The following is a 25,673-nucleotide window of genomic DNA, read 5'->3' on the forward strand; positions in this document are numbered from 1 at the left end:
TTATGTGCCTTGCATTTTACATACTTTAATGATAAGTTACACTTTATTTGCGCGTAATGGAGTCTATTTTATGTGTAGGTGAATTGGAGATGAAAGTAGAGCAGAAGGGATACTTAAATGTTGAAAGTGTGCTCGAGAACAGTGAAAAGGAGAGACCTAGCGAGGCCAGGCAAAGGCCAGCTTAACCAGGCTTTAGCCAGGCAAAGGCCAGCTTAACCAAGCGTTAGCCTGGCGACGCCAGGCCTGGGGCGTGCACATTTCGAATTTTGAAGACTTATTTCGTCTCCTGGTTTGACTAAGACTTGACCTACACGTTTAGGTCTTCCTACACATATAAATAGACCTCAAAAAGTCACTCTTGACACACTTTAGACCTAGGGAGAGCACGAAGTCGCCGGGGAGACCTGAGATTCGACCTAAGGAGGCAAGAACACACTAGGAGCAAGGCGGAGAATTCTTCTACGAGTTTTTCACTTCCTTCTTCCTATTTTCATTATTGGTTATGAATTTTAGCATTGTAGTTATGCATACTACTATGAATAGTTAATTTGTTATCTTGGGTTTTGATGGAACCTATTGGACGAAGATTTTCCTGTTACGTTAATATAGATTTGCTGTAGCTTTTTGTCTGTTTGTTCAACTACGTTATTATTGTGGTTGGTTGAAGAGATCCCGATCGACTGTGCCTATTTAGTGTGTATTACTTGGGAGAGAGTGCATATTTAGGTAGTTGTTGAACAACATCACTCCTAACGTATATGAGGGATCAAAAGGGTTTAAAGGTGGGATTAGGGATAACGAAACCTTGGTGCGATCCAAGTGAGTCGTACTTAATGCCAGCTAGCGTAATTCGGGAGAAAATGTCTAGTAAATTGTGGTAGTTACTCGGGAGAGAATTACAACACTCAGAGAGATCATGATCAGTAGAGAAAACTTAGGCAAAGATATAGAAAACGTAACGGAAAGGATTCCGACAATAGGGGAAATCATAACTCTAGACCTCCTTAATCTTGTGTCCAATCCTTATCCTTGTTAATTGATAGTTTTATTGCTTTCTAGTATTTGTAAGTTAATTAGATAAAAATAAATATTATAATATTTATAATTAGAAAATTGTTTGGACTTGTGTTTCTTAGCGATATTGAACAACTGTAGCTAAGCCTTATTTCTTTGCGGTATTCGACTCCGGACTTGTAAAACGGATTATATTTGCAACGACCGCTTAGTCCTTTTTATAAGGCATAGTTGGGCGTGATCAATCACACTTAGACAATTCGGATTACTTTCAAACTTTGCACAAGTTCAATTCAACTATATAGACCTAATAGCATCAAAGTCATCTTTTGGTCAAACTTATGAACTCTTAAGTTCTTCAAATTGGAAACTTTCGACACATAGTGTAGAATTCTTCTAAGAACCTCCAAAACCAAATCTGAATATACGTATAAGTCCAAAATCATCTTACAAACCTACTAGAACCATCACAACTCGATTCCGAGTTTGTTTACCCAAAAGTCAAACCTTGGTCAACTCTTCCAACTTAAAGCTTCCATGTAGGAACGAAGTGTTTAAATCACTTCCAAACATTTTGGGACCAAAATCACTCCCACCTACAAGTCTTAAAACATCAAAAGGACATATGAGAAGGCTCAAATCGCGGAATGAGATGCTAGAACTCAAAACGACCGGTTGAATTGTTACATTACCAGTAGTGAATGCGTCGCTATTTAGCAATTGTTAGGTTCTGGCTAGCAAGTGAGTATGGTTGATGGCTATGTTGATTTTCCATGGTTTGAAGAGTAACATTCATGAGTTATAGACTTGCGTTAGGCAGTGCACCACTTGGTTTTTTTCTATCCAATTTTGGTCAATTTTTAAACATTTGTAATTAATTAAGGATGACCAATTCATGTTTTTATATAGTATGATTTTTGTTTATGTATAAGAGGTTCTTTTTGTTTTTATGCAATTTAATCTCCAATGAGTAATCGTATTTTAGAAGGTTCATGTAGTATATATTATCCCAGCTCAGTTCCAATTACAGAATTACTAGAATGCTTATATTGATTGATGCTAACTTCTTTGATTGTGGTTTCTCATTTATGTTTTGTTTGTTAAGTCAAATGAAATTAAATAAAAAAAACTCTGTTTGTTGGCCGCTGCAGAGAGTAAAATTTGCGATTTATATGTCAAAGAATATCAGAAGTTAATTGGGGTGCAAAACAAAGGAAATGATGTCTTGTGAGTTTCAACATCAGCTGCTTTGCCAGTTTCCAATATTCAAGGAAGCATTCCCTCTCTAGTCTAGGAAACAAGCAGCAAAATGACTAGAAATCCCTGGAGAAAAGCAAGTATGATATACAGAAAATTCTTGTGCAACAGCATTACTCTACGACCATCGGCAATCATCAAGGGAAAGTGGCACTTATCTTCAGATGGATCGTTATGAGTTAGCGTAGCCAAGCCTTGGAAGTCACAGTCCCCACTGTTCTGACTTTTGAATTGATAATACATATTAAAAGCATAGGAAGCATTCCCTTGTGCAGTCAGATGATTACAGGAAGAACCATAGCCCAAAGCAGTGCAATCTGAATGACTGCACGCATAATCTATACTCTTTGCCAACAAGTCTTGTGCATCTTTTAGGTGGTGATGAGGCTTTAGTATACACCACCTTTTATGCATATAATTCACACCTTCTACTGCAGCTAGTCTTTTAACATCGTCGAGCTCATATTTTGGCTTTCCATCAAACTCAAAAATTCCCCAATGCCTCTCAAAACTACCAGGGGCAATGCTTTTCGTATTCTCATCAATCAGGCTGAACAAGTAAACGTCTATTTTTCCCTTTCTCACAGGGGTTCCTTCTCCACTTAGAGCATGCTGAATTAGCCCTTGGTTAAATCTCTTGGCACTTTCAATATTTGCATATTTATCGCCGTCTGTTGGCCATCCTACTTCTCCAACTATGATTTTCATGTCAGGGAAGCCAGCTTTGTTCAAAGACCAGGCAAGAGTATCAAAATTGGCATCAAACACGTTAGTATAAAGATGATCACCATCCTTAATATATATATTTGATCCATTAAAGAAGGCATATTCTAATGGAAAGTTATCGTTTCCATAGAGACTGAGGAAAGGATAGATGTTAACCACAAAGGGTGCATCATTTGAGTAGAGATATTGGACAATTTGAAGGGCTAAATCGCGTACTTGTGGCCTGAAATCACCAGCTGAAGGGAGAGGATTTGAGTCAGGGGAGTAGTAAATGTCAGCATTTAGGGGGACAGTTGCTTTAACCTCAGGGCCTAGTCCAGCATGGTTGATGGCTTCTTGAACATTTCTGAGAGCTGGTAAGGTGTAGTGGAGATAAGTGCCGTTGTATGTTTGAAGGAAGGGCTCATTCCCTACAGCGACATACCTGATTTTGACACCGCGAGTGTAAGAATAAGTAGAGACATTGGCATCAATCCAAGCAGCAGCAACACCAGGATCAGTGCTCATCTGTTGCAACATGTAGTTAGGAATTGCAAGCATCACTTCAATATCACTACCAATCAAAGCACTCAAAATCTTATCATCTGGCTCAAACAGTTTTACTTTATCAAACCCGTTTTCTTTAATCATCTTCACCACACTCTCTGCTGCCAGTTGGTGTGATGCCATAGTACCCCAGTTCACTCCCACGCTCAAACATTTCCACACCATCGTCATAAACACTACAATTCCCACACTCAACAAACTCATCGTTATATAGCTGAAAGTTGGTTCGACCTTAAATTTCTCTCCTTAATTCTTTTTGAAGAAACCTCACATAAGCAAGATGAAGAAAAAGAAATCGATAAGAGTCTAAGAGAATAGAAAGAAATCAATTTAAATTAATAACGAGCAGGGAAAAGCCATTATGCACTTCCTAAAGCTACCCATTGAAAATATCTTTTTCTAATTGTTTTCTTTCTTTTCGGGAGAGGTAAAGGGAAGAATTTCATGAAAATCCAACTTTCCATCGATGAAGATATCAGTACGTAGTAGCTCAGTTAACTATAAAAGTTGTTAGTCTTTGCTTATCTACTGTTTGTTTTTATTATTATTATTATTATTATTATTATTATTATTATTATTATTATTATTATTATTATTATTTCTCCTTCTTTACTTTCTTTTTTCTCCTTCCTTTTGACTCTTCTTGTCTACTCCTACCACTCACAGTTGGGATCCACGTAAACACTTACTACTTGAAACCTAATCTAAGTTACAAAGAAGAAACCGGACGAGGAGATTACAAATACTTTTTTTTTCTTTTAAAAAAAATAAAATAAAATGTTTGGTCGGCAAATGACCTAAATAATTTGTTCATCACTTGCAAATTTCAATATTAGGGTCCTTTTAATTAGAGACTTTTTGGTTCATGTACTAAATTATAAAGTTATTTACCGTAAATATCTAAAGTTTGCTATTTATTAAAATTGACTTTTGTTTTTTTTACAAATTATATGCATACATGCATGATTATTTTCTCTCTATCTCTTCCATTTTCCTTTCTCTCTCCTCTTTCCCTATTTTCCATCGCCTCCCTTCTAATTCATATCGTCGCTGAAAAACAACCAATTACATTTCTGAAACAAATCCCAGTACAAATAAAAGACCATAGTCACCTTCAAATCAGATTCAATCACCTTCAAACTTCGGATTCAACTTTCTATTAGTATTTCCAACAAAATTCTATGCACCCAATTGATTTCTCACACAAAATTTAAATTTGAAACTCAGTTTCTTTGAAACGCGATGGTGCTTTTAATGTGAAACTCGAAATTTATCCACCCAAATTATTTACTTCCCATCAATATTTTTTTCCAGTTAAACAAACATGAATCGGTGCACAAGAGTCGATTTAAAATTCATTCTCTACTTTTCTTTCTTTAATAAATTGAGTAAGAAAGAATAATGTATGATACAACAATATACTCACAAATTAAAGATAAATTTCGCATAAATTTGTTACATGTACAACAACATATAAACTAAAAATAAATTTCATACAACTACTTACACAGTATACAGCTTATCTACAAATTTCGTACATCATTCTTACCCAATTAAATACAACTACAACATCATACAACTTAAATACAATTTTTATACAAAATTTGTATAATATATCTTTTGTATGTATTCTGTATATAATGTATATATTTTGTATGTGGTGTGTTCTTATTCCTCTGAAATTCCAATCAGAATTTCGTCTCCTAATGCAATTTGATACATATTTAATAACTTTATGTAAAAAGAGAGTATTAAAAGTTAAATAAAAAAATTCATAAAACGATTCATATAGTATACAACTAATTTTCAACTTTCATACAACATTCAAATAAAAAAAATATAACTACAACAAATTACAACTTAAATATAATTTATATACAACTATAATACAAATTTGTATGTATATTGTATGTCATGTGTTCTTCTTCTTCGAGTTTCAATAAGATATTTAGCCAAATTCAAATCTAATCTTCACCAACACCCTCAAAATTGAGATACAAATTTCAAAGAATATTATCAGTCGTTTGCAACAACCCCCAATTCAAACAAATAATATTTAATTCGAATTAAAAGTTTCGAAACTTTTTAATGGTTGTCAATGATGGAGAGTCAAACGTCTTCAAAATCTATTGATTGATAATTTCAATTCGATCACCAACTGTGCAACATGAAAGGAAATTGCTAAGTTAAGACTCCAAAGTCAACGATTGAGATTCATCGATGAATTTCCTAAAGAAAAAAGAATAAAGGAGATGAGAAAAGAGAAAGAAACAGAGATTATCAAGGAAGAAAAGTGAAGAAATGATAGAGAGAGAGAGCAACGAAGATATAATGAAAAATTGGATACGCTACTTGCTCCCTAATAAATTCCTAATATCAAGGGATATTCATTTAATACTTATTCGTATATAATTAATAAATTATATACTAGTTTTTAAGTTAAAACTTTATTGTAAAAATAATAAGTTTAAAAGTAGTATAGCTAAGTAAAATCTGGAATTTAGCATGCTTGAGTCGTAAGAAAGTGTTAACAAAAAGGACTAGGATCTTTCAGGTAACCAAAGAACTAAACGTCGACTTTAGTAGTCCTTTCGTCACTTCCATTTTCTTCGGTAATTTCTCACTATATCAGTTTCTTTCCTTTTCTTTTTATTTTCAGGCACCTACTCCCTTTTTTCCTTTACTATAGAATAATTCTTTTAAATCTCATGCCAAATGTGACTCGGTGGGGCAAATAAAATAAAGTAAAAGAAAAGATCTGGGCCCAGAAAAGTTGAAGAGCTTGTCACTTTCTGGTTAGTAGATGGGGGATTGACTCTTTTATGCAAGGATAGTGAAAAGAATCCTCGACAGTGCCCCACTTTCCAACCAAAATCGACGTGTTTTAAAGGCTCGTGCAATCCTTCTTATTGTTGTTTAAACTTCTTTTTTCATCAAAGTTTTAAGCTTTTTGTAGCTTTTTGATTTTCAGGAAAGTGTCTCGACACTCTGGTGCCATTCCTATTCAAGAAGATATACATCCTCCAAAAGATAATTCCATCGTCAACTTCCACAAGGATACATCAAGGAGAAGGGGCTTAGGGGATATGTTTGCCGATAAGTGAACGTCATAAATGTGGCAGTGGGGACCTGCATCCGCAAAGCCCCTATTGCAGGGTAAAAAAAAAAGATGGATTTCATATGAAAAGAATAGTCACTTTAAAAAGTATTTCATTTACTCCTGGAGTAAAATATGCATCAACTCAATCAATACAGAGGAAAAACTAAAACGTTAAGCATTTCGCAAATAAATGCTATAATAGCATTTCCTGTTTCCTGCTCCGGTTTATGTTGTGTTATGTGAGAGGAAGCGGATAAGACAAAATGGTAGACGGCACAACATCGCGGATGCCGGTAGATGCTGCTGTCAAAGTTTTATCTCATTTCTTCTTTCTGCAGGACAGGATTCTTTTGGCTAGCGCACTCCAATACACGCATCAAGACAGTATAGAGTAATTAGTGCCATTTCTTCCGACCTTGAAATCCAGCTACAAAGTGCATTCTGTTTTTTCACGATTCTTTCCCTGAGAGGGTATCATGGTTTAACCTTAATCATCAATGCACGTTTCTTCTGGTAATCTGAAGCTTAAACAAAACATAGCCTGCAAAACAAAAGGAAAACAACAGCTTCAGGGGCATAAAGATAGAATAACACCCGTGAATCAAAACAATACAAATGCTGTGCTCCAAAGAAGTTGAGTCTATTGAGCTTGTACCTTATTTGGAGCAACATCTCTAACCCTGTGAAATACAGAGCTTTGTATTCTGGCTCCCAGGGCAGACTCTGCAACCTGCAAATCACCAAATTGAGATCACCACGGACATACAAGCAAATGTAGACTAGCTGAACTAAAGGCCAAAGGATGGGAATAAGGACATTGTAAAGGTAGATCTCCGTAGCACTATAAGGAGAAAATAGACTAGTAAGTATTAACTGAGAGCAGTTTAACCAGCTTGACCTGTGATATACTATTCAGATATCGAATACTATGCAAGCTACAACATGATTCATAGATTTAGTCAATCTAGTTATTCAAGGACTTGGTAAACATGAAAACAAAGTGTGCTAATCAACTACCATTTTGTATTAAGTGCATCTGTAATTTATTAACCCATTGAGATTCCCCAAGAACTTTCCTATTTCAGTTTTGCTACGAAAGATGCAAATCGTTTCATGTCATGAACGTGTTCCATTTTATTATGATCCGAGTACATTTCAAATAATCTTGTGCGCAGCAATTATTGAGGAAATGTATAAAGCTTTACTGCAAACCTGCAACGTTAGCCCGTACACTATTACCAATCTTTGGTATAGTAGTCTTGCAGTGGATTATTCTTATCAAATTCACACTTAAGAAATCTCGAGGGCCTTACCCTGTAACAACTTAAATTAATTAAAAGAAAACCAAATGTTGATTGTTAAACCAAATACAAAGTATTCACATCACAGCTAATTGATATGCTTATCCTCATTTATTTATTTTTTAAGATTAAGACGTTTGAATCTGATATCAAGATGTGTATTAAGATTAAGACATCTGAATCTGAATATACATTTGAATATAAAGATGTGTATTAAGATCTGAATACTAAATGACTAAGACGGTTTGTTTTTTTAACATTTGAATATATAAAATTTATCTTTATTTGAAAATTATTAAACATAAAATTCAAATAAAATACTAATTAATGTAATATATATATATATATATATATATATATATATATATATATATATATATATACAAACACTATACAAATTTTATACATTTTTTAGACTATATTTTTACAGCGACTATACAATATCATTTTTCCTTTATTATTTCCATCAATATTTCAAATGGTCAAGTTTGGTATTTGTGACTTGCTACACTGTGAAATTCAACCGAAGTTCTCATAAAAATACAAAAACCTATCGTCCACTTTATACAATTTGTTTGGCTTGTTGTGACACATACTCTAAATGTTTTCAGGTGAATATATGGTCCCACAAGCTCATGGGGCAGTCATAGTCTAGAACATTTAGTTTAATTATAATGTATATTACTTGTATAAAATGTTTGTTTTTCACTAGAATTTGATGGGTGTTATGTTCCATATATTATTATGTCTATACATGCAAATTAATATTTGCACATTTTTTTTTTGTGCTAGTTTCATAATTTTTCGTATTTTCTTAGCAATTTCTTTTAATATTTGTGGAGTTTGTGCCTTACCTTATGATTGGCAAAAATGTCCCAACTTATGCCCCCATCTTTTAAAGCACTACTTTCCATTATATATGAGAAGGTGAGACTTGGCGTAATCAATAAAATTGCTACCATATGATCAGGAGATCACGGGTTAGAGCCGTAAAAATAGCCTCTTGCAGAAATGCAGAATAAGGTTGCGTACAATAAACTCTTATGGTCCGATCCTTTCCCGAACTCCGCACATATCCGGAGCTTAATTCAATGGGCTGCCCTTTTTACTTTCCGTTATATTTTACTTCCTTACTTTTTGGTTCACTATCAACCTCAATATTTTATTTAGCTTCAGATTCTTTAGAACTTAATTATTAAGAAATAACAGCATATATAATGTAATATATATATATATATATATATATATATATATATATATATATATGGTATTTGGTGGTGGTGATGGCCAACGGTGGTGCTTGTGAATGCCGACTAGAGGCGGTGGTTGGTGGTGGTTTTGGTTGATGGTGGTAGTTATGGGTAGTAGGTGATTAGTAGTGATGTCAATTATAGTTGAGAATGATGGTGGTGGGTGGTGATAGTTAATAATAGTGGGTGGTGGTGGTGGTGTTGATTGTGATTGAGGAAGGTGATGGTGGGTGGTGGTAGTTTATAATGGTGGACAGTGCCGGCTGGTTGTTGATGGTGATAGGGTGGTTAGTTGTAGTAGTTGAGGTGGATAAGTGTATGTTTGAGGTTGAGAATGGTGGTGGTGGGGTGGGTGGCATGGTAGTAGTTGATAATGGTACGCAGTAATGGCAATTAATAATGAATGTGGATGATAGCATCTTAATTAAATTAAGTCTGTTTTAGATCACGTCTATACGTGTTCAGGCACATTAAGTGGTTGTGAAGTAATAAAACAAACACGCTTAATGATTAAGATCTAAATTATTAAGATTCAGATTTTAAAAATAAATACACTTAATGTTTGAAATCTAAAGTGCAACAAATGAGGCCTTATGAGACAATAAAATAGCAGACAAGCACACAACCGATTTCTGAATTTCAAGATGCTGCTCAGGGATCATAAAAGCACGACAAAATAACTGGAGAGTGAGCAAGTCTTGTTTGCAAACTGAAATGCAAAGTCAAAGTACAACAAATTAATCAAAGTAGAACAAATTAACTTTTAAACTAGGAATTACCGAAATTATGTAGTCTTCTGTTTCACTTGCCCGCATGAAGCAATAGCAATGAATCCAGGGTAAAGATCCCTTCCAATATCTCCTTCTGATAAGGCCTCTAAAGGCATCTAGGGAACAGAAAGCAATTATTAATTGCCTTCATGTTATAATACATTAGCAAATATCATTGTCTGACGACAAGCCAACACATTTTCTGTTTAACCGCAGGTTGTAGAAAACAGAAGGTAATTTCCAGGAAAATGCACCCATAAAACACAGCTATAACCTGCTGGCTTAGAGTAATATCAGTTCTATTTTTATCACAGAAGGAGGTGCCTTTGTTGAACAAGAGAATGCTAAATACAACAAATGGACTTGACTTGAACAGTTTATTGCATCAAAAACTAGATAACCTGAAAATGTGGTTAATTTAATACATCATAACATGAACTGATGACCAGCAAACATATATGGTTTGAAACACATTTACTTTTCCCTTTTGTTTTAGAGGACAAGATTGGTTCTGACTCTTGGGCACCAGTCCATTAACGTATCTCCAAAAGATAAACATGTTTCCGGGCTTTGACCCAATGTTGGTGCTGCTGGAAGCAATGGGCAAGCTTCTCACATTTCCCTCCTTACGGCAGTTTGTAAATTGGTTGGATTCTAAAATTAAGACACAAAGTTAAAACATTTCCACTGATGCTTAAAACACCATCATAATTATCCCCGTCAGATTCTTGCATGATAAATCTACATATGGTATTAGAAAGAGACATTCAGAAACATGGACAAAGACAGCTAACAAGCAAATAACTGTTGACCACAGTAAAAGATATGCATGTTTGGAGGGAGAAATAATCATAGTAGATTTACCAAGAAACTCCAGAGCAGAAGCTGGTAGGTTCATGATCACGTGATCCACATGCTCCCAGGGCTTCGTATTCAATGACTCAGAACCCTTCATTCTCTTATTTGGTCCTCTTTTTTTCCTACCAGCAACAGAAACACCATCATTGACAGCAGATCTGCCTTCTCCCTCTAGTGCACCAAATGAGCAAATTTAGTTATTTGTGTTCAAAGCATCTCAAAAGCATGGTATTCACACATATACTGGGTTCAGCATATTCGACAGGAATAAAACAGAAAACTAACTCTTAAATATGCACATAATTGATTATCACAAAGCACACTAGAGCATTTATCATTTCTTTGCCAGCCCCACCTTCTTGAGAACTCTCAGAACGTCTTTTCACGGAAGTTACACTCACAGCTGCCACCATAGATGAATCATCAGGTCCTGCAATGTTGCATGAGGTTTTCTCTTGTACTTCTTTGACCTCATCTGCAGGGGTAGTCCAGATTAACAAATGAAATGCTTTTGGGGGTAAGATAACCAGTATACAGCTGAATAATTCACGTACAGTCTTTAGATAGTGTCTCTCCATCTGCTTGGCTACTGGGTTTCTCAGAGAAATCGGCATCAGCTTCGGCATTGCTTCCGTTACAGGATACGGCCATGAGTTGAGAAATAAATTTCCTTGCATCCAGATTGTATGGGTAAACTAGATGATCAACCTTGTTGATTTCGGCATTAATTTTCAGATAACAAATGCTATCTGGGTTCAAATCATTTGCATACACTACACATTCTTTCTGCGCTGCTGGTATAGCAAAAGGACCAATGCCAGCAAACATATCACATATGGTCTCCCCTACCTGGAACTGTGAGACCAGCCTTAAATGCTCATGTTCCAATCTAGAATTCCAATACACCAAGCTATAATCAAGCTTGAAAGTTGAACCATATTGCTTCACTTCTGTGACCATATCATCTTTCCCAGCCAGTATCTCAAATTTTGGCACACGAAATTCATTGGTAATTGTTCCAACTTTATTCACAACTGTCTGGATCCTGGGGTAGTTTTTCTGGAAGGATCAGGAATGAATAACTTGCTCAAATTAAGAAAAAGATCGGTGACTTGGGAAAGGCAGAAACAGGGTAGAATTCTCTCATTAAACGAAACTGAAACCATGATAGAAATATTATCACATAGATGCCTGGAGATAAAGTGAAGGAGATGGAAGGGAGCAGCTTGGCCCTAATGCAGATGAGGTAAAATCAAGTGTCTGGCACCAAATCTTAGGTTAAGGAAAAGCAATTTCTTAAGTAGGAAAGATCTTTGTTTAGGGAGAAAAAACAAGTATCTCATTCTTATCAATTAGTTCCATCAAAAATATTAAGGAGACGAAATTAAATCTGATCCAAAACATTTACATTGCACTATAGCAGAGATTCATGCATAAGAGGGGAAAACCAAGTGTATGTTGATTCCTTTTTTCATGGACATAGCTAAATGGAAGACACATTCATTAAGGCCATAAATTAGAGAACATACATCATAAATAACTTTGCCGATTACGTCCTTGTAAGGAAGAAGCTCATCAGTTATATTTAAATGAGCAATGTGACCTGCAGAAATATCACCTCAATTATTTAGGGACCTCAGTTGGAAGGACAGAATGCTGAAATTTCTGACTTCGAATTAAAGGAAGAGAGATGTACAATGAAGATTCTCTAAAACCTATAAAGAAAGTATAGAAAAGATAAAGAGAGAAAAATGCTGCATTGAAATACTTAACTATTGTCTCAAATGATGATGGTACTTCAAGGCCAGGGGGAAGAATCTGCTTTAATATATGGTCTGCAATGTAGCAATTGGTGAAAATAAGGCAACTAGTCATGTGAATCTCAATTATTGGATTTGAAACCAATATAACCTATCTGTAATGGTCATAAAATTTATAACTTTGTATTGCATGTCTTCTTAGGTGAGTTAGTTATATTCTAAAGGACAAGAAAATTGCATATTTTGTGTAATAATGACACGACATTGATGGAGGTGTAAATGGATGCCAAAACTATAAGTATCAGGTATACATATATATCATATATGGTACGCTTAACATGACTTTTATGCACATGAATATAAGCTGATGAACAAAGAAATGGTAATGGTAAATAAAAGAAATGCATGAGTAAGGATCACAAATGAGAGCACTATTGTATTTTAGATTATTTACTTCTTAGTTCACCTGTTGCAAGTCCCCCACACCTCTCCTCCATTTTTCAAGTTCAATTTATTTAGATTAACAAAGGACACAAGAATATAGGAAGGGTCAAAAGTAGATGCCTCTACAACCATGTGAAAGGGTAAAAATGATGAGAGACACAATTTCACTTAAATGCCTACTTTACAAAAGATATTTTTGGCAGGTTATGAAATATTTAAAATAAGGTCTATATAAGCAGAGGTGCTAACCTAACAAATAAAACAACTTACCAAATTACTACAAGAAATATAATGTAGGAGGTTATTAACTATAGCTCACACCAACTCGCAATAAGGCCATAGACAACACAATCTTACAGTTTAGAGATAGGAGGCTGAAGTTTTAACACCGTAAAGTTATCAAAACAAAAATACTTTGCCACCGTCAAAAATCATTTTCACTGATAGCACCACTGCCAGAACGGACGGTAACTAAAAATTGCAATTAAGGGTATAGTTATTTCCTTTCTCAGTATAACAAATTTTACTGGTTTTGAACTGCTAAACACAACAACAACGACAACAGCAAACCCAGTGAGTTCCCACGAGTGGGGTGTGGGAAGAGTAGTATGTATGCAGACTTTACTCCTAGGGACCCTACCCTAGGAGGGCAGAGAGGTTGTTTCCAATAGCCCCTCAGCTAAAGACAAGATGAAAAGAAGCAATGGTAACCTATGTTGCTCAGTCTCTCTGAAAATGTCTCCGGGTGCATGTCGCATCCTCCAAAAGTAGTGTATTTTTGGAGGATCCGACACAGGTGCGGCAGCATTTTGGAGAGTCCGCGCAACATCGATGGTAACGAGTGGTAACAACAACAAGATATTAAGAAAACCGAAGCGAAAGAATGCAATCAAAGATAGTACCAACAATCCAAGAATAAAAAGATACCCTGCTAACACTAATGCTACCGGTCTAACACTAATGCTACCGGTCTGAGAAAGAAAAAGAGAAACTCTCGACTGCTTACTAACCTTCCATCCTAATTCTCGACCTCCACACCCTCTTATCAAGGGTCATGTCCTCGGTAAGCTCCAACTACGCCATGTCCTACCTAATCACCTCTCCCCAATACTTTTTTGCCCTACCTCTATCCCTTCTCGTACCCACCAAGGTCAACCTCTCACACCTCCTAACTGAGGCATCTGTGCTTTTCCTCTTTACATGCCCTAATCATCTCAACCTCGCCTCACGCATCTTATCCTCCACAGGGGCAGCTCCTGCCTTTTCCCGAAAACTTCATTCTTAATCTTATCTAACCTGGTACGGCCACATATCCATCTCAACATCCTCATTTAAGCTAATTTCATCTCTTGAACATGAGAGTTCTTGACTATCCAACAATCTGCCCCATACAACAAAGTTGGTTCTAACCATCACTTTGTTGAACTTACTTTTAAGCTTTAGTGGCACATTCTTATCACACAAGACCTTTCGTCGAGAGTCTATAGAAATAGCCTCTCTATCTCTATAAAGTAGGGGTAGGGTCTGCGTACAGCCGTACACACTATCCTCCCCAGACCCCATTTATGGGAATACACTAGGTTTTTTGTTGTTATTGTTGTTGTTGTATTCTTATTACACAAAACACCAAAAGCGAGCCTCCATTTCATCCACCCTGCTCCAATACAATGTGTGATATCCTCATCAATCTCCCAATTTCCCTGTATTACTAATCCAAAGTACTTGAAACTATCTCTCTTAGGGATGCCATGTGTATCAAGCCTAACATCCATGTCTGCTTCCTAGGTTACGTCGATGAACTTACACTCCAAGTATTTTGTCTTGATCCTACTTAACTTGAAACCTTTAGACTTTAGGGTCTGTCGCCATACCTCTAGCCGCTCGTTAACACCACCTCGCGTCTAGTCAATTGGAACTATGTCATCTACAAATAATATACACCATACCACCTCCACTTGAATGTGCCGCGCCAGTGCGTCAATTGCCAAGGAAAGCAAAAACGGGCTCAGGGCCGATCCCAGGTGCAACCCTATCACAACGTGGAAGTGTTCTGAGTCTCCTCCCACTATCCTTTACTCGAGTCTTAACTCCATCGTACATGTCTTTAATCACCCTAATGTAGGCTACAAGCAGAACTTTAGCCTTTAAACATCTCCAAAGAACCTCTCTCGGGACTTTGTCGTATGCTTTCTCTAGGTCAATGAACACCACATGCAAGTCTTTCATTTCCCTATACTACTCGACCACTTACTAGGTGAATGGCTTCCGTAGTCGAACGACCTGGCATGAAATCAAATTGGTTCTTAGAAATGGGCAACAATCCTCCTCAACCTTTCTTCTACCACCCTCTCCCAAACATTTGTATAGCTTAACAGCTTGATACGCCTATAGTTGTTGCAATTTTGGATATCACCCTCGTTCATGTACAACAAATGAACGTACTCCACCTCCATTCTTCTAGCATCTTCTTCGTTCTAGAAAAACGTTAAACAACCCAGTGAGCCATTCCAAGCTTGCCCTACCCGCATTTTTTCTAGAATTCCATAGGAATTTTGTCTAGCCCGGTCGCTCTACCCCAGCTCATCCTACGCATAGCCCCCTCGACCTCCTCAACTCTTATGTGCCTACAAAATCTAAAATCTCGACGACTCTTGGAGTGCTCCAAATCACCTAGCACAATGTTCATATCCCCTTCTTCACTCAAGAGTTTATGGAAGTACAATTGCCATCTTCGCCTAATATGTGTCTCTTCCATCAAAACTATGCTCCCTCGTCTTTGATGCACTTCACTTTGATGCATTTCACTCGACATAGAATACATAATTTTAGTGGCTTTCTATTTTCGCAAGATACACAACTTTCAGCGCCTTTCTACAATTTCCTTTTATTAAGGTGAGCTACATTTTGCAATAGTAACGGAATATGCAAGATGTTCCCAAACTAAGCTTTGAAATCATTCTTGTTCTACTAACATTATTGATAATTTGTATCCACTATGATTTTGTTTAAAATGAATATCACCTCGGGAAAGTTTACATAATTTCAGAAAGAATATACAGAATGAATGAGAGAGAAAAGAAGAGACAATTATTTAAGCTAGAATCCGGACTATTCCAGTCAAATGGATTGCAGTATCGCAAAAGAAAGATGTACAATATCAGGAACTATCAAAAGCTAATAGGACTCATAGTTCAACTTATAGTGGAGGACTAATCGCTTACCTGCACTCCAGTAAGAATAACCAAGTGTCAGCAAATAGGGAGCAACTTCAAACTGACACAGGCCTTTTAGTTCAGCAAGCTTTTGAGCAGGAATATCAGATAAGTCTGTATCATAATTGGCCAAAAAATAGGCATGTTAGCAAAAAGATGTTGATGACAGTGGTCAAAATGTACCAGTGTTCAATATAAATTTGAATCTCAGACATCCAAAGTTAGTAACAGTGGCTCCCAGGATGAGACTAGACAGAAAATGAATAGAAGCCACAAGTAACATAAACGGATGACGAGTCCTCTTAATGAACTAGTTACTGAGTCACAAAGTTGCTTAAGAATAATGTATGAAAAAAACTTCATACAGCCAATACTTGGTTGAGAACAATATATGACACAGAAATATCAACACACAACCTTGTTTTAATTAGAAAAGGAAGGCTATTGCAAGCAGAGAGTTGCCATCGGAAGTATTACACTATATATCAGAAATTCCTATAGCCAGAGCCCATGACCTATCTTGAATTGTCTGAATAGAAACTAAAGCATTAGTATATACTCCTTAACGCAAAATAATACCAACAATCACCTTCAAAAAGAAAAGGAAGAAAACAATAATAAAACTGATAAAAAGAAATGTCTGTCCCAAGAGCTTTCTGCTTTCTAATTGTTTTCGTGGATGAAGCAGGAAAAAAACATGATAGGCAAAGAAAAGTCAATTCCGAAGATCATATCTGATCAAGAATGGGAAGAGGCAGTAATGAGCTTCCTGTCTAGCTTTCTAAATCAAGGAATGGAATGAACTATAAACCCACATTATCTTGCCCAAGCTGGTAAAAATGCGACAAAATTTAAGCTTGATTTGAGCCAACAATCCAGTCAACCAGCAAGATGCAAAACTTTCATCAAAGTGAATCAAGATATTCTGATTCGTTGCTTTATATTTGACAACTCTTTAGTTGTTTCTCTTTTCTTCTTACGGGTATGCATAGAAGAATACATACTATTGCAAGGATGTCCCCGTAGCAGATCTTGTTTTCCAAGTCATGACATAAAATGAGAATGCTCATGCTCAGTTTTTTCATGCATGAAAGAGGTCAGTTATCTCAAATCTCAACAGACAAGAAATTTCCATTTACAGCAGAAATCAGTGGGATATGTTCCTAGACTATCTGTCATAAAGTAACATATTCATTTACCTGGTCTTTTGACTTTTTCAGAGAAAATCATGAACCGGGTTTTTTCATTTGTTGGATCCTCAGTGATAGGCTTTACGCGTGGCCTATCCAATAAATGCCTACAAGAAATGATCTTTCATCACCAGCAGCGGAAAAAAGAGTTAAAAGGTAAATGAGACACTCAACAAAGGAGATACCAACAAAAGATTTGATGTTTAGCATTTTTTGTAGAAGGTGTGGTGCTCTACAGCAGTAAATATAACAATAAATACAGTTGCGAGCCAAAAAGTGATCTTTCAAACAACATCTAATGTGAGTTTCAGATATGTGACTTTTCATTCACCAATAGATAGGAGAAAAGCGAGTTCCACATATGAGTCCGTGTACATTAAGGCTTTTCAATTAATTAAATTGGAATATAGAGAAGATATGAACTGTGGGATTTACTCACAAGAATCAAGCATCTAACATAAGGCATGTTCTAACTTGTTAGTAAATTTAGCAGAGGAATATCATCGAACGCCTACACAGTTATCAAGGATCACCCTCGTGTCATATACATTACTTTTATTTTGACAAGGAAAACAATTGTTTATATGATAATTTGTCTAGCAAAAAAGTCAATCTAAAAGGACGGATAATCCATACCCATGGAGTATTCTCATGGCAGCCTTGCAATGCTCGCGAGGAATCCTAAGTGCCCATAGTTCCAGGCGCATGTCGAACTTGCTCTCCTCCAATTCCACCATTTTGCGCGATAATTATTAGTGATACTAGTGGAGGTTCACACAAGAATTTCAAAGAGAAGTGGTGAAGGTGCTTTTAGGAACAAATTAACCAACACTAGAAGAATTCAAATTCGATTTGGGGTTTTAGGGTTTTGTATTGAGCAGAAACGGAGGTGAAAGTGGAGGGAACAAATAGGCCGGAAAAGCAGAGACGGTCAGTATGTATTATAATAGATAACTTTTCTGTGTGCTAGGATGTATTTGATGTATTTAAAGTATTGTATTTATGAATACAGTAGCAAAAATAGGCGTGAATCAGCGAAATCTAGCTAATCAGTTGTTGCATTCGAGTGTATTCGACTGTATTCATGGCGTGAAACATGGGATTACAGTTGCACGAGTGTATTCGACTGTATTCATGGCGTGAAACATGGGATTACAGCTGCACAGATTACTGTATTCGACTGTATTCACGGCGTGAAACAGGGGATTACACTGTTTTTAAACGGAAAGTGTATCAATTAACATAATAGACTACTAATATAACTCAACAAACTCAATTATAACACACAAAATTTGTATTTCCGGTTATAAAAAAGATTCTCAACTGGAAAAACTCCCAAAAACATAGCAATCTTCAGATAAATTATATAATACATCTGAATACATAAATTATATTAATTGAAAAAATATATGAATACATAGAATACAACGGGATACATTGAAATACAATGAAAAAAAAGACAGTGAATACAATGATATACACGGAATACAGTGAGATACATTGAATTACAATGAAAAAAGAGACAATGAATACAATGAAATACATGAAAATACAGCATGATACATTGAAAATACATTGAAATATATTAACAGAAAATCAAGTTGCTCAACCCAAACTCCGTTGTCTTTGCTCAACAACAAACCCTAATTTCCGCCTTGTAGCCAAATAGTCCTTCCATCTACAAAGATCTTGCACGCTCAAACCTGGAGGAAGTGACTGCTTCAACTTGTTGGCCTTCTCAAAGTCGGACACACAGAGTGTGTAGAGGTACTTGGAGCAGCGAACCTTGAATTTGACCATATCCATATTCTTCTTGATCTTGACAGATCGTGCATCCTTCCTTAAACTAAAGTTTTTTGGGGTAAGCATAAAAACTATATATGGAGCTGTCAAATTTGTTGAACCAAATTAAACTAAATACTTAGCAAAAAAGAATGATGGTTTGCGCTTGTTTTGTGTGGGTTAGGGTTTGTTGTTGCTATGCGTTAGAAAGAGGAGGAGAGCGAAAATTTTAATGGGATGGGAGAAGAGAATGGCATATTTAGTGGCTTAGGGCTAGGAGGTAACCAAAATTAAATATTTTGCTATAAACGTTAAAAGGTATCTATAGAATATAATTTTTTTAAATGGTTTTATTTAAAATAAATAAGGTGTTAACCTTTGCTATAGGAGGTAAAAATTCCTTTATTTAATTGCCTATTTGAGCCCATTAAATACTTCTCAAAAGAATGGGGGGATTTGCATCTATATCCGCTTTTTGGGTCACGTTTTAACTTGTGCCCGCTTTGCAAAAAAAATTGCAAGCGTACCCACTTTTTCGCGTAACTTCAGCATACTGGGCTGAAGTAGCAAAGGCAATCACGCAGAACTTCAGCATTCTAGTAGACGGGCATGAAGTAGCAAGTGTGCTGAACCAAGTGTGCTGAAGTTCATCCAACTACTTAAATTAAAAATAGTTAGTAGAGGTATAATATATGTATATTTTATGTATAATCTATGTATATGGTAAGAAAAAGCAAACAATAAATATGAACAGATATTTGAGTAAAGATCCCCAAAATGTATCGTGTTGAGACAAATAAATAAGGTCAAATGATAGAACTCAAAAAGTTTCAGACGGATTGTATAGCTTTGAGAGGGTTTGGAAGGAGTTCTGCCGAATAAAACTGGGGGTGGACATAGTTTGGGCAAAGCCGAAATCCGAATTTTTTGCATTTTTGTTTGGATTTCCGAATTATAGATTGGATATCGAACTTAATATTTAAATGTTTTGGATTTCGGATGAGATATTGGATTTGGTACTTCAGAATTTTGGATATCTGACAATCCGAAATTTTTATACTTTATATTTAGTCCATTATCCATATGTCAATAGTAATAAGTCCGATACCCTAGCCATTAGACATTATCTCATATATTCAACACTAATTACTAAGTTACTGTCAATATATTTTCTATTTGGACATAGTTTTACTATTGCTACTTCTCATCCGCCTTATTAATGTCTTTGTTGTATTCCTTAATAATGATTTCATTACTTGAATACTTTATTTGGATGATTGCAGTGAGAATGAAGAACTTTTTAGGTAATTTAACATGAATATTTTATTTGGATGTTCATTGTTGTAAGAAGAAGAAATATCTAAACTTATGGCTCAAAACCGAAATATCCAAATTGATTAATCAAAAATCAAACTAAAAAATTCCTATCAAATCTGAGCTTATTTCGATTGGATTTGGATCGTCATTTATTTAATCCGAAAATTGAATATCCAAGCCAAAATTTTAATATTTAATTCGAACTGTCCGAACTCCCACCCCTAAATAAAATTTGGTATTCAATAATTAATACCACAAACACTACTAGAAATCCGATAATTACCGACCAAAAAAGCGATCAACTTTGGTCGGTTATGGTCAATTACCGACCAAAATGCGGTCAAATACACTTGGTCGTTATTTTGATGGTCGTTTTAATATACCGACCAACATTGGTCGGTAATTTTCTCACTATCAAGAGATAACTTTCAAGTGTTTGGTCATATACCACCTGTTTTGGCAGAAAATGCCTTTTTTGGTAGCTACACCACCTGCCAGCATATACCAATACAACAACAACAGAACAACAAAACAACAACAACAATAACAACACAACAACAACTAAAACAGCAACACAACAATAACAACAACAAATTAAAGTTCAATTGAACATAGCAATCCAAAACCAAGTTAGAACTAATTACAACAAGTTCAAAACTGGTTCTATTTGTCTAGTTCAAAGTATATAAAAGACAAGGGGTGTTTTGTACAACATCATTATCACCGTCTGATGAACTTTCATCTACAAGACGGTGTAGAGAAGGGTCTTGTGGGGGACGGGAAGAACGACCACGGGGAGGACGGGAGGAACGATCACGAGCAGGATGGGAGGAATGATCGCATGGAGGTCGAACCTCTGGCGATGACTCACGAGACCGGGGCAACGAAAAAGCTCCAGTAGATAGGAGAGTTCTGATCTAAGCTTGCATGCCAAGGAATTGAGCATCTCTAACCCTTTCTCTTTCCTTGGCCGCTTCTAGCTCGGATGTGAGCTTTGTCACAATCTCCTGCATAGCAGAGAGGCTCTCCCCATTAAGTTGCTCACCTTGCGAGGAAGTCCCTATTCCTTGCATTCCACACTTATAGCGATGGAACTTTTTAGTAGGAAGCCCGTATACCTTGCCCCATTTTGGACCGCCAACAGACTCCAACCATATTCTTTCAGCATCCTCGTCCAAAGGTTGGGTTGGCTCGCCCGATTCACCAGCTGGATGACTGTGAATGAATTCCTCCATGTTACTTTAGTAGCGACCCAATACAAAAATTTAAATTGAATTAGTATTTCAAAAATTATATAAAATTAAATTATAATACTTAAAGAAAAGTGAAAGCTTACTGATAATAGGCTAAATTGTATAGTTTGGCCTACGTTTGGGCTCTAACTTAAGGATGCTTTATTGTTTTAAGTGTGTAAATAATGCAATATTGGCTCTAATGGTGACTTTTGTGTTTCACAGGAGTGCACTACTCAAATGAAGACTTATGATGGTGATCCGGGCAAAAATTGGAACTAATGGACGAAATAAGGGAATGAAGCTCGGCTTGGCAGTGGGAAACCCCACTAGCGCGGTCTTAGCGCGCCCGCGCTAGTCCAGGCATCAGAAACAGAACATAACTTCACTAGCGCGGGCAATAGCGCGGCCTTAGCGCGCCCGCGCTAGTCCAGATGCGGGAAAAATGTTTGAAAAGGGCAAATTCGAAAGTCCAAGAAAAAACCACACAAACTATAAAAGGTTTAACGTGTCCAAGAGAAGGGGAGTTCGGAGGTTTGAGAACAAGGCAAGAGAGGCAAAGAGGCAACTTGGAAAACAATCTTATCTCCCTAATTTGTTCTTCTATCAATGCCTATGAATTCTTTTGTAGTTTTCATTATTGTTATGAGTAGCTAAATCTTTTAATCTAAGGTTTTGGTGAAACCCGTTGGGGATGAATTGGTTGTTATATTAATATAGTTTTGAGTTAGTTGTTAATCTCTATTTGTTCAACTACGTTTTGATTTTGGTTAATTGAAAGGATCCTCAATTAGCCGTTCCTATTTATTATGTATCTACTTGAGAGAGAGAGTGCATATTTAGGTAGTTGTTTGAACAACATCACTCCCGGAGTATAGGCGAGAGTCATAACCGAGGGTTTAGAGGTTGGATTAGAGATAACGATACCTCTGGTGCGATCTAAGTGAATTGTAATGCGAATCTAGCTAGCGTAGCTTGAGAGAGTGCGTCTAGTAAATTATCATAATTGCTTGAGAGAGATTTATGATAGCTGGAGAGTTCATGATTGATAGAGGCAACTAAGTCAAAGCTATAAAAAAACATACAACTAAGGAACTCAACAACGGGGGAAACCATTACCTTAGAACTTTATTCCAATTGTTTACAATTCAAGCATAGTTAGTTTTCAGCTATTTATTTCTTTTCAGTTTTAGTTGTTAGAAATACCATAAACTGTTAATTACAACGTTTGAGGAAGTTGATTCTATAGAATTTAGTAAGTCCAACAAAAGTAATTGATAGGTTAATTCACTGTGGGTTCCACTCTGGGCATAAATACTCAGATTATATTTGCAAGTCCGCGTGTCCTTTTATAAGGCATAGTTGAGCGTTATCAAGTTTTGGCGCCGTTGCCGGGGAGTTAACGGTGTTATCAATTACAATTGAAAGAAGTACAAAATTTCTTAGTGTAGTCAGTTTTCTCTATACCCAATCTTTTCATTGAAATTCTCACGTTTGAACTCTTGTGGAATTCAGGTGTATGCCTAGAAATTCTTCGAGGACTGGAGAACTGCTAGAAGGACTCTCAGACCCCGAGAAAACATTCAGGGCATTGAACCGTGCCAACAAGAGAATCCAACAATCACAACAACCACACCAGCTCGAATTTGACATGGGTGACGCAGAAAACGTCAATGGAAACGTCGGGGATCCGCCAGCGAACCCCAACGTCAGAGTAGTGGCACCTCTTGTGCCCGAAGCTGCACTTTATGATTGGGCACAGCCCACAGCTGATAACCTGGCTACTGCTATAGCTGCGCCCGCAATTCAAGCGGAGACCTTCCAGATAACCAATAATATGCTGCATCTTCTGCAGAATAAAGGATTGTTCTCCGGATCACACATTGAAGACCCTCAGCAACACTTGAAAAATCTTCTGTCAATTTGTGTGACCAAAGGCAGCCAAATGTGACCCGGGAAGCTATCAAGCTGTTATTGTTCTCTGTGACCGGGGAATCTCAGACTTGGCTAAATTCGCTCCCCATCAATTCCATTGTCACCTGGGAGGAATTAGTCAAGCAGTTCCTGAATAAGTTCTACCCGCCCAACAAAACTGCAAGACAGATTGATGAAATATTGCAGTACAAGCAGCAGCCGACTGAGACCTTACAAGAAACTTGGGAAAGATTTAAAGGGATGCTAGTGAAGTGTCCTCACTATGGCATTCCAGATCAGATGCTCGGCCAGAGATTCTACATGGGGCTAGCTGACAATCTAAAAGCAAATGTGGATGCTTCAGCTGGAGGTGCATTTTTGAGTAAGACATTCACCGAGTGCAAAGTCCTTCTTGACAAGATGTCACAGAAATCGGGGTAAATGACTAGAGGTACAACACTGGCACCCATAGTCCATTCAGTTCCTCTTGACCCAAATAATTCGCATGCAGAGAACATGGCCACACTCATGACTCAGATGAGCATTTTGACAAAGAAGATTGATGAGATGGGTACAAAACAGGTGCACATTGTTGACACAACAAATGGAGGACTGTGTACACCTTGTATTAATCAGTCTTATGTGTGTTCATGGAGTGGAGACGGTGAAAATCAAGGGGCAAGAGAAGATATGAATTATGTCAACAACTTTGGGGGTCAGAGACAAGGAGGACAGCAACGGAGACCGGCACAAAATTAGCAATACAGACCAAACATGCAACAGCCTGGGGGTATGCACCCTCAAGGCCAAATGGTGCCAGTACCATATCAGAAACTACAGGGCTATCCACAGCAAAATCAGCAACAATTAACATATCAACCACCTCCTCAGTAGCAAGATAACAACATGGTGGAAATCAGGGGTATGCTTCAACAACTCATTGGGACAAATGGTAAAATGCAGGAAAAGTTGTCAGTGCGATGATTCAGCTATAAAGAACATTGAAACGCAGCTGGGGCAGCTGTCCATGGCTTTAAACAATCGCCCTCAGGGAACCTTGCCGCGGACACAAACATCAACCCCAAGGAGCAAAACCCGAATCAGCTGATGGCAATAAGTCTCCGGAATGGGAGAGATTTAGATAGAGAGCAGGAAATTATACAAGCCAGCAAGGAAAGTACGCCAGCCACTCCAGTTCCATTAGAGGTAGATGAAATAACAGAACTGACTGAAGCGGTGGTTGAACAGATTCATGATGACAAAGGTAAGGATAAGATGAATGAGCAAGCTGCAGAACAGGTGGCACCTCTTATGCCACAAAACTCCAACAGAGAGAAGCCAGCAAGTAGTGCACAAAGGGTGATACCTGCACCCTTCCCTCAGAGACTGGTAAAACAAAAGAAGGAAGATCAATACAAAAAATTCATGGAGATGCTGCGTCAAATTCAGTTGAATATTCCATTGATGGATGCCTTGAGGGAGATGCCCGGTTATGCAAAGATGATGAAGGACCTAATGTCACGGAAGTTTGATTTTCAGGACCTTTCCACAGTGACTATGACACAGACCTACAGCGCAGTAGTGACAAGACCGATGGCTCAAAAAATGTCTGATCCTGGTAGCTTCACTATTCCATGCACAATTGGGAGTTATGCCTTTGCAAAGGCACTATGTGATTTGGGAGCCAGCATAAATTTGATGCCTCTGGCAGTATACACCAAACTGGGCATTGGCAGAGCTGACCGACTTCGATGCTGCTGCAGCTGGCTGACCGCACGGTGAAAAGGCCAACTGGGATTCTTGATGATGTGTTGGTGCAAGTGGGAAAGTTCGTGTTCCCTGCAGACTTTGTTATTTTGGATTGTCAGGTAGATGAGGAGATACCTCTCATTTTAGGTAGACCATTTTTGGCCACTGGGAGAGCACTGATCGATTGTGAGACCGGGGAATTAAAAATGAGACTGAACGATGAAGAAGTCATATTCAATGTTCAGCAATCT

The 25,673-nt window shown here is 37.1% G+C and overlaps 2 protein-coding genes across 4 annotated transcripts; both read right to left on the reverse strand.

Annotated features, from left to right (window-relative positions):
- Positions 1 to 2,189: 2,189 nt before the first annotated feature.
- Positions 2,190 to 4,024, reverse strand: LOC109206810 (glucan endo-1,3-beta-glucosidase 8-like). Its single transcript, XM_019369674.1, has one exon. The coding sequence runs from the start codon at positions 3,745 to 3,747 to the stop codon at positions 2,305 to 2,307; it is 1,443 nt and encodes a 480-aa protein (XP_019225219.1). The 5' UTR covers positions 3,748 to 4,024; the 3' UTR covers positions 2,190 to 2,304.
- A 2,676-nt stretch (positions 4,025 to 6,700) lies between these two features.
- Positions 6,701 to 18,373, reverse strand: LOC109206811 (tRNA (guanine(37)-N1)-methyltransferase 2). 3 transcript variants are annotated; one of them, XM_019369675.1, is made up of 11 exons: positions 18,065 to 18,370; positions 17,438 to 17,535; positions 16,248 to 16,352; positions 12,595 to 12,657; positions 12,352 to 12,425; positions 11,377 to 11,881; positions 11,178 to 11,297; positions 10,829 to 10,993; positions 9,974 to 10,080; positions 7,299 to 7,373; positions 6,701 to 7,184 (listed from the first exon to the last, which is right to left on the reverse strand). In XM_019369675.1, the coding sequence occupies exons 1-11, from the start codon at positions 18,163 to 18,165 to the stop codon at positions 7,131 to 7,133; spliced, it is 1,467 nt and encodes a 488-aa protein (XP_019225220.1). In that variant the 5' UTR covers positions 18,166 to 18,370; the 3' UTR covers positions 6,701 to 7,130. The 3 variants fall into 3 exon arrangements, 2 of the variants coding, with proteins under 2 accessions (XP_019225220.1, XP_019225221.1); XR_002064907.1 differs by lacking the exon at positions 6,701 to 7,184 and adding an exon at positions 7,856 to 7,957 and having other exon boundaries at positions 18,065 to 18,371; XM_019369676.1 differs by lacking the exons at positions 6,701 to 7,184; positions 7,299 to 7,373; positions 9,974 to 10,080 and adding an exon at positions 10,214 to 10,618 and having other exon boundaries at positions 18,065 to 18,373.
- Positions 18,374 to 25,673: the final 7,300 nt, after the last annotated feature.

Source organism: Nicotiana attenuata, unplaced genomic scaffold, assembly GCF_001879085.1.
Source record: "Nicotiana attenuata strain UT unplaced genomic scaffold, NIATTr2, whole genome shotgun sequence".
Lineage (NCBI taxonomy): Eukaryota > Viridiplantae > Streptophyta > Magnoliopsida > Solanales > Solanaceae > Nicotiana > Nicotiana attenuata.

What these genes read in the sequence shown, in the direction of transcription:
- LOC109206811 (XM_019369675.1), bottom strand. Translation starts at nt 18,165, where the DNA reads ATGGTGGAATTGGAGGAGAGCAAGTTCGACATGCGCCTGGAACTATGG. An exon ending in ATCATCATTTGAGACAATAG is followed by an intron (nt 12,426 to 12,594) that starts TTAAGTATTTCA and finishes ATATTTCTGCAG; the next exon opens with GTCACATTGCTCATTTAAAT. An exon ending in GAGATGTTGCTCCAAATAAG is followed by an intron (nt 7,185 to 7,298) that starts GTACAAGCTCAA and finishes TTTGTTTTGCAG; the next exon opens with GCTATGTTTTGTTTAAGCTT.
- LOC109206810 (XM_019369674.1), bottom strand. Translation starts at nt 3,747, where the DNA reads ATGAGTTTGTTGAGTGTGGGAATTGTAGTGTTTATGACGATGGTGTGG.